Raw genomic sequence first — 12366 nt, forward strand, 5'->3', positions numbered from 1 at the left:
GACACGGAAATACATAAATAAATAAATAAATAAATAAATAAATAAATAAATGTAGGTGAAAAAAATGCAGTTTAAAATTTATTTATACATTTATTTATGCATTTCTGTATTATATACATTAATCGTACATTTACTTATTTATTCATTTATTTTTGTATTTATTTATAAATTTATTTATGCATTTATTTATATATTGAGACTTAAGTCATGTTAAGTGCTCCATAAATGTACTTTTATTTACCTATTTACTTAAAAGGATGCATTCCAATACTTGGAGGTATTTGGAAAGTGAGATCAGAAACACTTACTGAACACTAACAGCGGCTGTAATGCAGTTTCCTGCTGATGCTTTACCATAACTTTAATAGTGCTGCTTTTCGACTGTTGACTTCTAAATAACTCTCACACTTTCTTACTAACAGTAGCAAAAATATGGATATCATTTATTCAGAACAAAGGGCAAGCAGAGTGTACGTTTATTAAAATGTGTGGATATGTATGTACTATATTTGTATGAACATTTGTATATGCATACACTTGCCTTTATACTGTATGTACTCTTTAAATACAGTAAAAACAAAAATAAAAATAGTAAGACTGCAGGTAACAATTATTTGCATTATTTATTCATCTGTCAATTATTTTAGTTGATTAATCAGAAAAATCATTTCATGTAAAAAATGTAGAATATTGTAAAAAATATCCAGAAAAAGATCTGAGTTTGGGAAAACCGCAAGTATTTGGTATTTGTTTTGGTATTTTGATTGGTGGGTTATTTTTGCAGTGATTGACTACTGAATTAATCAGCTAATTATTTTGTCACTATTTGGTGAATTGACATTTATAGCATTGATGCAAATTTGTGGCATTATCACATCATCATTTAGAAGAGTTGCATTGAAAACGCTGCAGGTTGTGAATGTAATAGACTGTAATGTGTAATAGACTCTATTTACATGTTAATAATCAGAAAGAATAGAAATTACAAAATATTTTCACAGTGACGCTGCATATACAATTTTTTGGATTCATTGATAGAAAATTGCTGTCAAACTGCTTAAAAGATTTCTGATGTGTGGTAACTATATGTATGTAAACAGTCACGTTAAATGACAATTGCAACGATTATACATTGCTCATATTTGGGAGAAAATAATTGGGTATGGTGGTTGTACCAGGAGTATCTGGCTATTATTATGGCATGTTATTCATTATCCATGTCTAAAAGTACTTTTAAAATAAAATGTTGTTGTAGGTTGTTGCATTTCCTCCTGGATTGATGTGCATGATTTGTTTTCTGAGCTTTTAACCCAGGCTCATACTCAGCTGTTGTTATGAAAATATTGTTAAAACTCATTTGGATAATACTTTATAAAAATGTCGATTTAGCCGATAAAAACACTTTCTCAGGGATCATCTCATGAGCGAGTCGATCAAACAGCTGGTAGATTATTGTCGTCAGTGCGACAGGCTGGGAGGAGGGGCTGGGGGGAGCGGAAACACCACTTTCTTCCTGAGTGAGAAGGCTGGTTGAGGCATCTGCTTTTTTACACCAGTGGAATCAGTCCTCTGGCTAACATCTGCATTCACTTTTGTCAGAATGGACACAAGGTCATAACCCCTGGAAAAAAACAGAAAACAAAAGATGAGACCATGAAAGACAACAGAAGTTATTATCCACTTTCAAACTATCACATATCACAGAAGTTACTTAACACAACACAATAACACACAATAAAAAAATATTCTATTACAAGATTTAGTCCTGCATTCAACATTTAGTTTAAGTATAGTATGGAAGTATTAGCAACAAAATGTACTTGAAGTATCAAAAGTGAATGGCCCCTGTCAGTGAATGGCCTCTGTCAATGCATATTATTATATCATTAGATTATTATCATTGATGTGTTAATACATAAGTGTTACTTTAATTTAACAGTTTTACCATTTCAGACACTGTTAGGTAGTCAAATCTATCAATTATCTGTCTATCTCTGTAAAATCTGTCAAATGGATGAAGTAAAGTACTCAGGACCTGAAAAATCGTGATTAAATGCACTTTTCACCATTGTTAAAAATCACATTATCCAACAATATCGGACATTTTGTTTCACTAACCGTGGCACCATCTGGACAAGGTTTTGGCACAGTGACTGAATGAACCACGTGCCATTTTTCCTCTCTCTGAAAGAGACAAAAGAAGGAACGGTGGCCATTCCAAGCAGGAAATCGGCATCACAGGGGATGGACTCAGCTTTAACGGAATCGCTGCAAACAGAATTGCGTGTGTGACTATCAGACTCGATGTAGACAGGCTTCTGCTCGCTGTTGCCCTGGCAGGCCTGGATGAAAAAGAGCTTGGGCTTTTCTGCCAAAGAAGCACAGTTAGATCCATTGACAGGTTCCATCAGCTCCTTAATCTTCACTTTTTGGCCGTCCACACCGTACACACATTCCTCTACGCCGTGGCTGAGAACACAGCACACCAGACAGTCAGTCTGACTGTGGTTCCTGCAGCTGAGCTCCCGTAGCACAGACAGGATCTCCTCCCTCGTACAGTCCGTCTTTATCTCTACCTCAAAGCCAAGCCACTCAAACACTTTGTGCAGACACTCTGGAAATCACACAGATATATATAATATGCAGCAACATGCCTGAATACAGATGGACCACTTTTCATTTGAGAATTCAACACAAGCTTACCTTCATCAAACTCGGTCCCCTGCCGCTTCTTCAGACCGTTTATGGATTTAGAGAAGTCGTAGTTGTTTACTATCAAACAGATACCTCTCTTTGCTGCTGTCATGGGATATGTTCCCAAAACCTACAGAGATGAATCAGTAAGAAATCCAGACTGGACACGGTGTTGAAACAATAGCTTAAGTCAGCACATGCAGTGCCACGTTACTCCTTATTTCAGCACATGTACTTGTAGAAGAAATCATCACGCACCTCAGGGTCTTTGTTTGCAGTTTCAGATGTCTGCTTTTCAGAGCAGGCCTTGTTTTCTTGAGACGGCATTTCCACAGCACGAGTCTTCACTATGGGACAGAAGATTGCAGGGTGGAGAGTCAATCATTTTAGGCAAAAATAAAGAGACAAAAATGATATTTGGATAATCAAAATGTCCGACAGGTCGTTTCACCACAGATTAACACAGAAACTTACCTTTCAAGGAGGCAGAGTTGCTTGTTTCAGTGTTCAAACTACTCAGTCTACGTGACAGGGCCTCACATTCATCTCCACCTAACACATTTGGCAAATCTAAGGAAGTAATACAGGAGAATACAGAATGAATCCATCCACGGCACTGCGCGTAAACAGGATTCAACCGTGACACATACAACACAACACATGACTCACCCATAGAGGTGTTGGAAGTATTCATGCTAGACTGTGCGGGAAAGAGAGGGAATTATCTTTAAAGACACTAAGAAATGTCATAATTTATTTGTCATATAACTTTAAACAACAGATTCTCACCTCGACCAATGGTCTGAATTCTACTGAGAAGAAGGAAAAAGGTTATTAGGATTATAATTCTCAAGAAAATGGTTAAAAAAAATGTATAACATTATAATTGAAATGTTTGGGGGTAGGAAAAAAATGACGATATCTAAAGTAGGTTTGGGAAAAAAAAAAAAACATCAACTATGTTTTTTGTTTGTTTAATAATTTAGCATCTCACAATTATGAGACACTGTATCATATTTCTGATTTTTTTTAAATACTAAAAAAGAAACGTTGAAAAAAAATGGCTTTCTCAATAGAAAGATATTGATTTTTTGAAAAATAAATGTATACCCACTCTTACGGAGGTATTGCTGTCACACAGCAAAGCACACTTTAATTCACTTATTTAACTATTGGAGATACAGATATACCATACTTCTGTGATCCAAAATAATCTTTTTTTTACCTTGCATTTCACATGAGGCAGTCCTCTCAAGATCTAAAGATTTAGGGCCCTGGTAACACAAAAAAGACGTTGTAGTTAATGACCACTGCACAAAGAATAGTGTTGGTGACTTAGTGTGTGACAAAGATGTGGAAATTACATCATAATAGAAATCTGTCACTGAAACTCAGACGGATTCGAAGCAGTATCAAAGAACGTACCTGGTTTGGGTCAGGAGGGAGCGATACGGACCTTAGCCGACCTGTTTCTTGAGCTCCAGGGCTGGTGTGAGTGACTGTAGTAACAGCAGTAACATTATTTACAGACAGATCAATCAGAAAATAAATAATAAGATTGAAATTATATATATTGTAATTATATAAATGCAGCAACACAGATGAACTGCTACAGAATCATCGTGTTCCCCTCTTTTGCCTTCTGCCTCAGTCGCTGCTTCCCCGCCTCCTTGGTCTTCATGTGCATGTGTGCCTTTCTGTGAGCTTGAATGTTTCATGTTGTTGTTACATGTTGTGGGACATAAATCTATTCACACACTCACAATATGGGGACTCATCTGCCTTTTCGGTACAAAATTCAAGTCCCCACAATGTAAATGATCTAAGCTGAACACCAGAATCTGAAAATACAGTATAGCACTGGGTTGAGTGAAACAGACCGAAGAGGACGTTGATGAAGGAAGAATAGGAAAGAGTGACCGAGCTAGAGGCCCCTAAACAAGAGTAAATCTCAGGCTGGCTGTTAAAGTTTAATCCTGCGCAAAATCATCCCATGGCCTTTTTCAGCACTAACAAATATCAAATAAACTCTGGGTTCAATCACTTGTTTTCCGTGTAGGGACTCTTATCGTGTTACTGCAGAGGTTTGGTGTTATTTTGAGTCGTATTGGTGGTTAAAAAAGCTGTTTTAATGCCTTCACTGTACTGCCCCGAGCTAATCAGTGTTAGCCACATCAGGCTGTTAGCGACTCTACCTGATTTCTCCGTTAATAGTTGTTACACGAAAAAAACTGCCTTGTTGGCTTATTTGATGTATTTAAGTGCCGAAAAAGCCCATGGGATGATTTTGTGCTGGAATTACACATGAATTGTTGGCAAGAGCTTTGCAAACTAAAAACACTGCAGGACAGACACCAGGCTGGCATCTCGCTATTGGACGAGTCGTATTAGCTGGCTGGCTATGTATTGTGTTGTTGCATTTGCAAGATGTTTTGCTGTGTAATCAAAGTGCAATCATGTTTACAACAGCGAGCAATGTTGCTTTAGGTGACTTCTCGGAGACCCTGATGTTTCCTGCGCATCCTCATCTCTCAAATTCTAAAGTAAACTCTTTCAAAGTAAAGCTGCTGTCTCCAGTGTCTGCTTTTGTGTCATCTTTCCCGCATTTATCATTACAAGTAGCATTTGCAAAGAGAAATGTTGTGTAGCTTACCCTGCAGTGCTTTAAAGTGGTTGATTTTGTCTTTCAACACGGGACACACTGACTGAATTATGGACTCCAGTAAACTTAGATTATTGTCACTGATGAGGTCCATGTGCTCCATCTCCAGGAAGATCTCCAGTGTCGACTGAAACGTTAAGCAGATTTACGGTTATACTTGACCCTGAGGTAATACGATGCATACGTTGTAGCAGAAGCAGTATGCAGAATAAGATATAATTAACTCCATAAATGATTTTTAAAATGTCTGTTTAAGAAAGATTAAACATGCTACTTTGTGGTACTATTTATAAAAAAAAAAGATGTGTATGTTTATGATTAAAGCTGCCCATCTAACGTGTGGGCTTCAAACACTAACACCCTGAAGATGCACTCACAAACTTTTTCTCCAGTTTACTACGTGGAAGCGACTGGCTTAACAAGAACTTCACAAGTTTCAAGTCATCATCAGTAATCCCCTCAGACAGGTTGTAAAGCAGCTTCCTGGAATTACAGAACAATTATTAAAAGTTAGTACAAAGGAAGCCTGGTGCTGGACTGGACAAACAGTCGGCCACTATAATCTCTGGATACATTTAGGACGCACGTCTGATTCGGATCTTTTTCTACGTAGAGCAAAATACTTTGATTTGCCTGATCGTCATCGTTAAAGCCATATTTTAAGCAAAAATGCACCAAAAGAAATCAGTGTTTCTAGCCTCTCAAATGTGAATATTTTCTGTTTTTCTCATGCAAACTATTTTCTATATCAATATACAACTACAATCTTTAAAATGATTTCTACACATCATTTCACAAGCTCAAAATCCATACATGCTTCATTTCACCAGTTGTTGTATATCAGATTGATGCTTCTCAACTCATGCCTAAAGAGTTGCTTAATGCACAACAGTGAAACGCAGGCAGTCCACCTGAAAGGAGAGATGAGGCTCTTTGTTATAGATGTCTGATCAGGGAGCCCGAGTTCACGATTCAGACGGGTACGTTGGATGATGATGAGGAGCTCCGTCAGCAGGTGTGGTCGCTCTGCAGAGAGGTGGTCTTGATCCGACAGACGAGAGAAGAGGTCACTGGCCGACACCACGGAGGTCGGGTTTCGGCCCAGGAGGTCAGTGCAAAGATATGCTAAAGCTTTTACCTCGTCCTTACTCAGGGCCCTCCCTGTGTTTAAGAGGAGCCTCTGGAAATCCATTTTGTGTTCTACAAAATAGATACAAGATAGATTCACTTGCCTTGTCTTATATTTAGACCTGAAAATCAACAGAATATCACACATTATATGGGCCAAATCACAACCTTCATTAGGCTGTTATATCTCATTTTAAACTAAATTAACAAAACATTGTCAAGACTAATTATGCCCATTCTACACCGTTTCCTACACCATAAACAAGGAGACTCAGTTCTAGTACAGCTGATCATTATCTGATTAATCACAACAGATGCAAAAATAACTGATATTATATCAATTCATGAGTCAGATGAAAAGACGGAAATCCCTGCAATGTGTAAGCAAATTGTGAGTCATTTGAAAAACCCTTTTGTTTAAATGTCTTTCCTGACCCTAAACACATGAATCATCTCTACAGTTGGCCTGGCCATAGGTCTATTGTTTACTACCATTTTCTTGCCCGTTTTATGTATATATTTGAACATACACACACACACACACACACACACACACACACATATATATATATATATATATATATATATATATATATATATATATATTAAAGAATGTTTAAATAAAGCATCCTAAACTGAAAAAATAAGTATGTGTGTGTGTGTGTGTGTGAGAGAGAGAGAGAGAGAGAGAGAGAGAGAGAGAGAGAGAGAGAGAGAGAGAGAGAGGGAGAGGGAGAGAGAGAGAGAGAGAGAGAGAGAGAGAGAGAGAGCTTGACCAAACAAATCACAAAAACATGAAATAACCAAGTCTTAGCTCAAACAGTAGCACAGCAGCCTGGCAAAGTTCATTATTAATTAAGAAAGCGACCCTGTACAAGCCACCATGATGATATTACGGCAACACCGTCGCTATACAACGTCCAAAAACTCTGATTAGACTTTATTTTCAGCTTGATTTAACCATTAAACCACATGTATCTACTTTCAAAGTGTGTTACCTGTTACACATGTGTTGTCCACTTCAACATACTCGAAGCACCACTCCTATGGCATATACAGGCTGCGGAGGGATATTTTGACAGCAGCTCAAACGGAGACCTCGTAGTTCGGACTGTTTCTTTCAAAACAAGTCCACGGAAGTAGGAAGTAGAAATCGAAAGTAAAAGAGAGACGGAACCAGTCACTGAGCCCCTGTTGACTCATGTTGCACCAGTGCAGACATCTACCTGTGTGACGCACATGTCCTTATATGGATACCACTCCGGGTACAGATTGAGTTCATACCAGCAGGTCATAAAAGCATCTTAATAATTTAACTTTGTATTTTTTTATTACACACTCGTGGTTTTGTTACTTCCTTATTTATTCATAGAATTTTACTAACTCCCACTGCAGTCAAAATCTGACTTGAATAAAGGTGCAAAAGCATTTGCATTGAAATATACTTAACGTACCAAAAGTAAGTGTAGCCTAAGAATGAAGAATGGCCCATTTTAATTTCATATATCACTGTATGTTAATTGGTAATGCATTAATGTGTCCATCGCTTTGATGTTGCAACTGGTAAAGGTGGAGATCATTTGAATTAGCTACTTTTTACACTGGTGGATAGCTTATTCTATAATAAAACATAATCATTTATATCAATATTGTATTGATAATCTGAAAGTGCAAAAGTAACACAACTAGAGCTATCAAATACATGCAGTGAAGTAAAACGTTTTACATCTGAGATGAGTTGCAAGAAAAGGAAATACTCAAAAAATATGTAAGTCCAGTATAGCCTACTTGAGTACTGCTCATAGTGTATATTTGCTTAGTCAAGGATACAACTTACAGCCATGATATATGAATTTATTATACTTAAAATTAACAAACAAACAGTTCATCCTACTGTACATCATCACATAAAAAACATTACTTTTAAGGGGGGACATCACAGAGGAACATATGATAGCAAAATGGAGGTTTGATCATTATGTAAGGGTATTAAACTGCAGGTCACTACCAACAATACAGCTCTTCGTGCAGTGTTGCCAGTTAACGCTCAGGGGTGAAAAATAGATAACAATTTCCTTTTCTGTCAACTTATATGATTGTATAATAGGCTGCTCTTCAAGGTGTCTTAATATAGATTATAATGAGGCCTCCAACCTGTTTTATTTGTTTTTTTTTATCAGGTCACCTTATTCTCCACTAATACAGTATGTCTATGAAAATCGCTGTTGAGAGTCACCTATACCCTTTAAGGCATGGGTGTCAAACTGATCCAGTAAAGGGCCGTGTGGCTGCAGGTTTTCATTCCAACCAATCAAAAACACACCTGGTCCAACAAATAAACTGTGTGAAGACAGTTCAGGTGATTGAGTAAGTCGAGTCAGGTGTGGTCTTGCTTGGTTGGAATGAAAACCTGCAGCCACACGGCCCTTTACTAGATCAGTTTGACACCCATGCTTTAAGGGATTATATTATTATAATGAAATAATCTAGGGTTTTTTGAGAAATTGTTGATAATATTGGAAATAATATGAATTATTTGTGGGAGTGTGTGTTTGATTTGGGCTTGGTCCTCGGGGTCTTGATGCGTCCTCTGGGTCTCACTCTGACACTGAGCCACGCCCGGGAGTTCGCTCCTGAGCTGTTGAATCTGAAGGACTCTATAAAGACACACACACACACACACACACACACACACACACACACACACACACACACACACACACACACACACACACACACACACACAAAGCAATGTCTACCTCAGCGGTGGAAGAAGTGCTCTGATATTTTACTTCAAAGTAAATGTAGCAGTAAAACCATGTAGAAATACTCTACTCTTTATGTAATATTACATTATCATTTAATTGTTGATTATATTTTGTATTATTCATCTATGTATAACCAGTAACGTATGTTGAATTTAGTCAAATGTGCAGTTAAATGTAGTGGAGAGTGGAAAGTAAATACATTTACTCAAGTAGTGTACTTAAGTACAATTTCTAGGTACTTGAACTTCATTTTATTTTATACTACTTTATACTTATAGTCCACTACATTTCAGAGGAAATGTTTTACCTTTTACTCCACTACATTTATTTGGATACTTTAGTTACTTTCCAGATTCAGATTATTAATGCAAAATATTATCAACAATTGAAAAAACATATATTGTTTTAGATTAAGCCACGCAACAGTGTGTAAAACGTAAATCAAATTAGCTCCATCTTTACCAGCTGCAACATTAAAGTGATATTACATTCATCTAACAATAATCATAATCTAATAATCTAATATTCTGAAACGGGCAATTCTGCATAATGACTACATTTTGATGCTTTGTACTTTTATTTAAGTAACACTTTGAATGCAGAACTTTTTCTTGTCACAGATTATTTCTACAGTGTGGAATTAATACTTGTACTTAAATAAAAGCTCTGGGTACTTATTTCACCACAATATACAAATTAATAAATTATGATTATTGATGCAGTAATGCGTAAACATCACTGATGTTGCAGCCGGTAAAGGTGGAGCTATTTTCAACTACTTTAAATATTGCTGGGTAGCTCAATCTATTAGGCTATAATATATAATTATATGATTCATACTTTGTATTTAGTAACTAACAAGAATTTGAAGTCGTCTCTGAAACTGGAGCAGAATTATATAAAGTAGCATAAAATGGAAATAATAGAGTCAATCTGTAAAAGTAGACTGCAAATGAATTTAGTTACATTCTGAAACAAACCTCCTTTAGCTGTCTACTTTATACTCATAACAGTTCATTCTTAAAAAAGTGACTAAAACATGTAAACACTATAATAATGTGTAATAATAGCCTTATAATAAAGCAAATATACAGCAGCAGTGATATATGAGCTACATCAATATGAATATGGACGCTTACTGTCAGTGATGAGATGGTGCACAGCGCTGATGTATCTCCGCCCCATGCCGTGACTTTTGGACAGGACGCAGTCCAGATAGAGGTCCCAGAAGACCCGGGCAAGGTCCCAGAACAGCGCCGTGTGTTTGCCGTTGTCTGACGACCTGAGGAACACCATCAGGTCCCAGAAGGCGGGCACCGTGTCAGCGATCCTCGGGGAGCGCATCTCCAGCAACAGAGCCGAGGAGGAGTCCCAGCACTGCGGGTTGGAGCGGTGGGCCGTCAGGGGGTCGATGTGAGCCGGCTTCTGGCCCTGCAGCGGCACGGCACACATGCAGCTCAGCACAAACACTGTGGCCACAAGTATGTTCAGGAGCACTGGGACCATCTGCAGGGGACCAGACAGGTCACCTGTCATCGGTAAAGTTTACCAACAATACTGAGGAAGCCACATTATGAATTTAGCTTTTTTTAGTAGTCCAGTTTAACACATAAAAACACACTTTTCTCTCAAAACATTTTTAAGGCTAACCTTTTTTGATTATGCCATGTTGATGCTATAAAGTAACTACATTTTGGAGGGCTACATCTGCAAAAATATGTGCGTTATACTATGTCCAAGATATTTAATTAAATGGTAATAACTCGTCCTAAATTCAACGGTAACAATAATCATCTGCTCTGCAAATTCAAATGTGCAGATTTGCCCCGTATTTAAGCAGAAAACGGAATATAGCTCAAAATATAAATACTAATAATGTAAAAGTAGCCTAAACAAAGAGCATAAATGAAATAAAATGTACCTACCACCAAAGCTGGGCCGACTGGAGCAAGACTATAGTGTTGATTGGAGTTTGGTAAATATCAGCTGGGTCTTAATTGACGTCAGTGCCTCCCTCCTTTGCAGGCAGTGTTAGCTACATGATGTGTCTACATGTCTGTTTGTTCATCCTCATTTGTAGCCTAAATTTAAGTTGAAAAACATTTTAGTCATTATTGATATTTCGTTTGATAAACTTCTGTTCGACTCTTTTTGTTACATTTTTTGTTGTTGTTGTTGCAATGATTCATTCAATCTGCCTCACGGTGGGAAAATATCAGAACTAACTGCTGAGTTTGCCCCTTCAAAGGTACAAAATTATTATCATTTAATGTTTTTTTTCTGCATGTTGTAAAAGAAAGGACATGTTTGATCTTAACATTAAACAGCATCAGGAGTGAATCCATCTTCCAACCAATAAATTATCAATACTTTTAGGTTAAGTCTCTCCAGTGGGAGTTCCCCTGCTATCATAATATCCCTAAACAAGAAGATTTGAGTAAAAATTCTTGTGCAGATCAGGGTTCCTGTCCAACAGAGACACACTGGCTTTTCTGTATGATTGGTCCATTTGATTAAAGGCAACGTTAATATTTTCTGTTGTATAAATTTGAAAAAAGTGAAAAATGATTCAATTTTTTCTAAAACCCAAGTTAATGTCCTAAAATGACTATTTATGACTTTTCAACAGTCTAAATTTACTTTAAAGTCCATAAGCATGCAACTATTGGTACTTTTAATATTTGTATTGAAAATGTCAGTTATTAAATCATTCATTATTAAAGGTTCTGTGTTACTTTTACATGTATTTATATATTTTTTAATTACCAATGGTTGTCATAGTTTAAAGTAGCCTAGTTATGAATTCATTCACTGTTGACTTATTGATTAATCGACTAATCGTTATAACTTTGCATGCCTGTATGCACTTTTGGCATAAATGGTTGCAGTCATCATTCCTCCTCTCCGTACTGGCCATAAAGAGGTCTATTCCTTCTCCACTGATATGGGAGACAAAATCCACAGTCCTCATTCACACAAGTTCAATTGAAGCCGAGAGGTTATTTCTGTGCATTAAGAAATTCAAGAAACTTTTTTTTTTTTTTTTTTGCGGCCATATTCACATTCCGAGCTTTAAGGCAGAATGACATATTCTGCTTAATGTATACCCATGAC

At 37.0% G+C, this 12366-nt stretch overlaps 1 protein-coding gene across 2 annotated transcripts; it reads right to left on the reverse strand.

The window, feature by feature from the left end:
- Positions 1 to 492: 492 nt before the first annotated feature.
- casp10 (caspase 10, apoptosis-related cysteine peptidase) lies at positions 493 to 7614 on the reverse strand. 2 transcript variants are annotated; one of them, XM_083922224.1, is made up of 13 exons: positions 7483 to 7614; positions 6268 to 6556; positions 5734 to 5839; positions 5348 to 5483; positions 4120 to 4193; positions 3920 to 3968; positions 3484 to 3503; positions 3364 to 3394; positions 3169 to 3264; positions 2953 to 3041; positions 2704 to 2824; positions 2119 to 2614; positions 493 to 1621 (listed from the first exon to the last, which is right to left on the reverse strand). In XM_083922224.1, exons 2-13 carry the CDS (start codon positions 6546 to 6548, stop codon positions 1459 to 1461), a joined length of 1662 nt encoding a protein of 553 aa, XP_083778350.1. In that variant the 5' UTR covers positions 6549 to 6556; positions 7483 to 7614; the 3' UTR covers positions 493 to 1458. The 2 variants fall into 2 exon arrangements, with proteins under 2 accessions (XP_083778350.1, XP_083778349.1); XM_083922223.1 differs by having other exon boundaries at positions 3484 to 3506.
- Between the last annotated feature and the right edge of the window lie 4752 nt (positions 7615 to 12366).

The sequence above is a fragment of the Echiichthys vipera genome (assembly GCF_963691815.1).
Source record: "Echiichthys vipera genome assembly, chromosome: 10".
Classification (NCBI taxonomy): domain Eukaryota; kingdom Metazoa; phylum Chordata; class Actinopteri; order Perciformes; family Trachinidae; genus Echiichthys; species Echiichthys vipera.

Coding starts and splice junctions, on each gene's coding strand:
- casp10 (XM_083922223.1), bottom strand. CDS start 6,548: ATGGATTTCCAGAGGCTCCTCTTAAACACAGGGAGGGCCCTGAGTAAG. Junction 3,395..3,483: donor AATTCAGACCATTGGTCGAG/GTGAGAATCTGT, acceptor TTTCCCGCACAG/TCTAGCATGAATACTTCCAA. Junction 1,622..2,118: donor CTTGTCCAGATGGTGCCACG/GTTAGTGAAACA, acceptor GTTTTTTTCCAG/GGGTTATGACCTTGTGTCCA.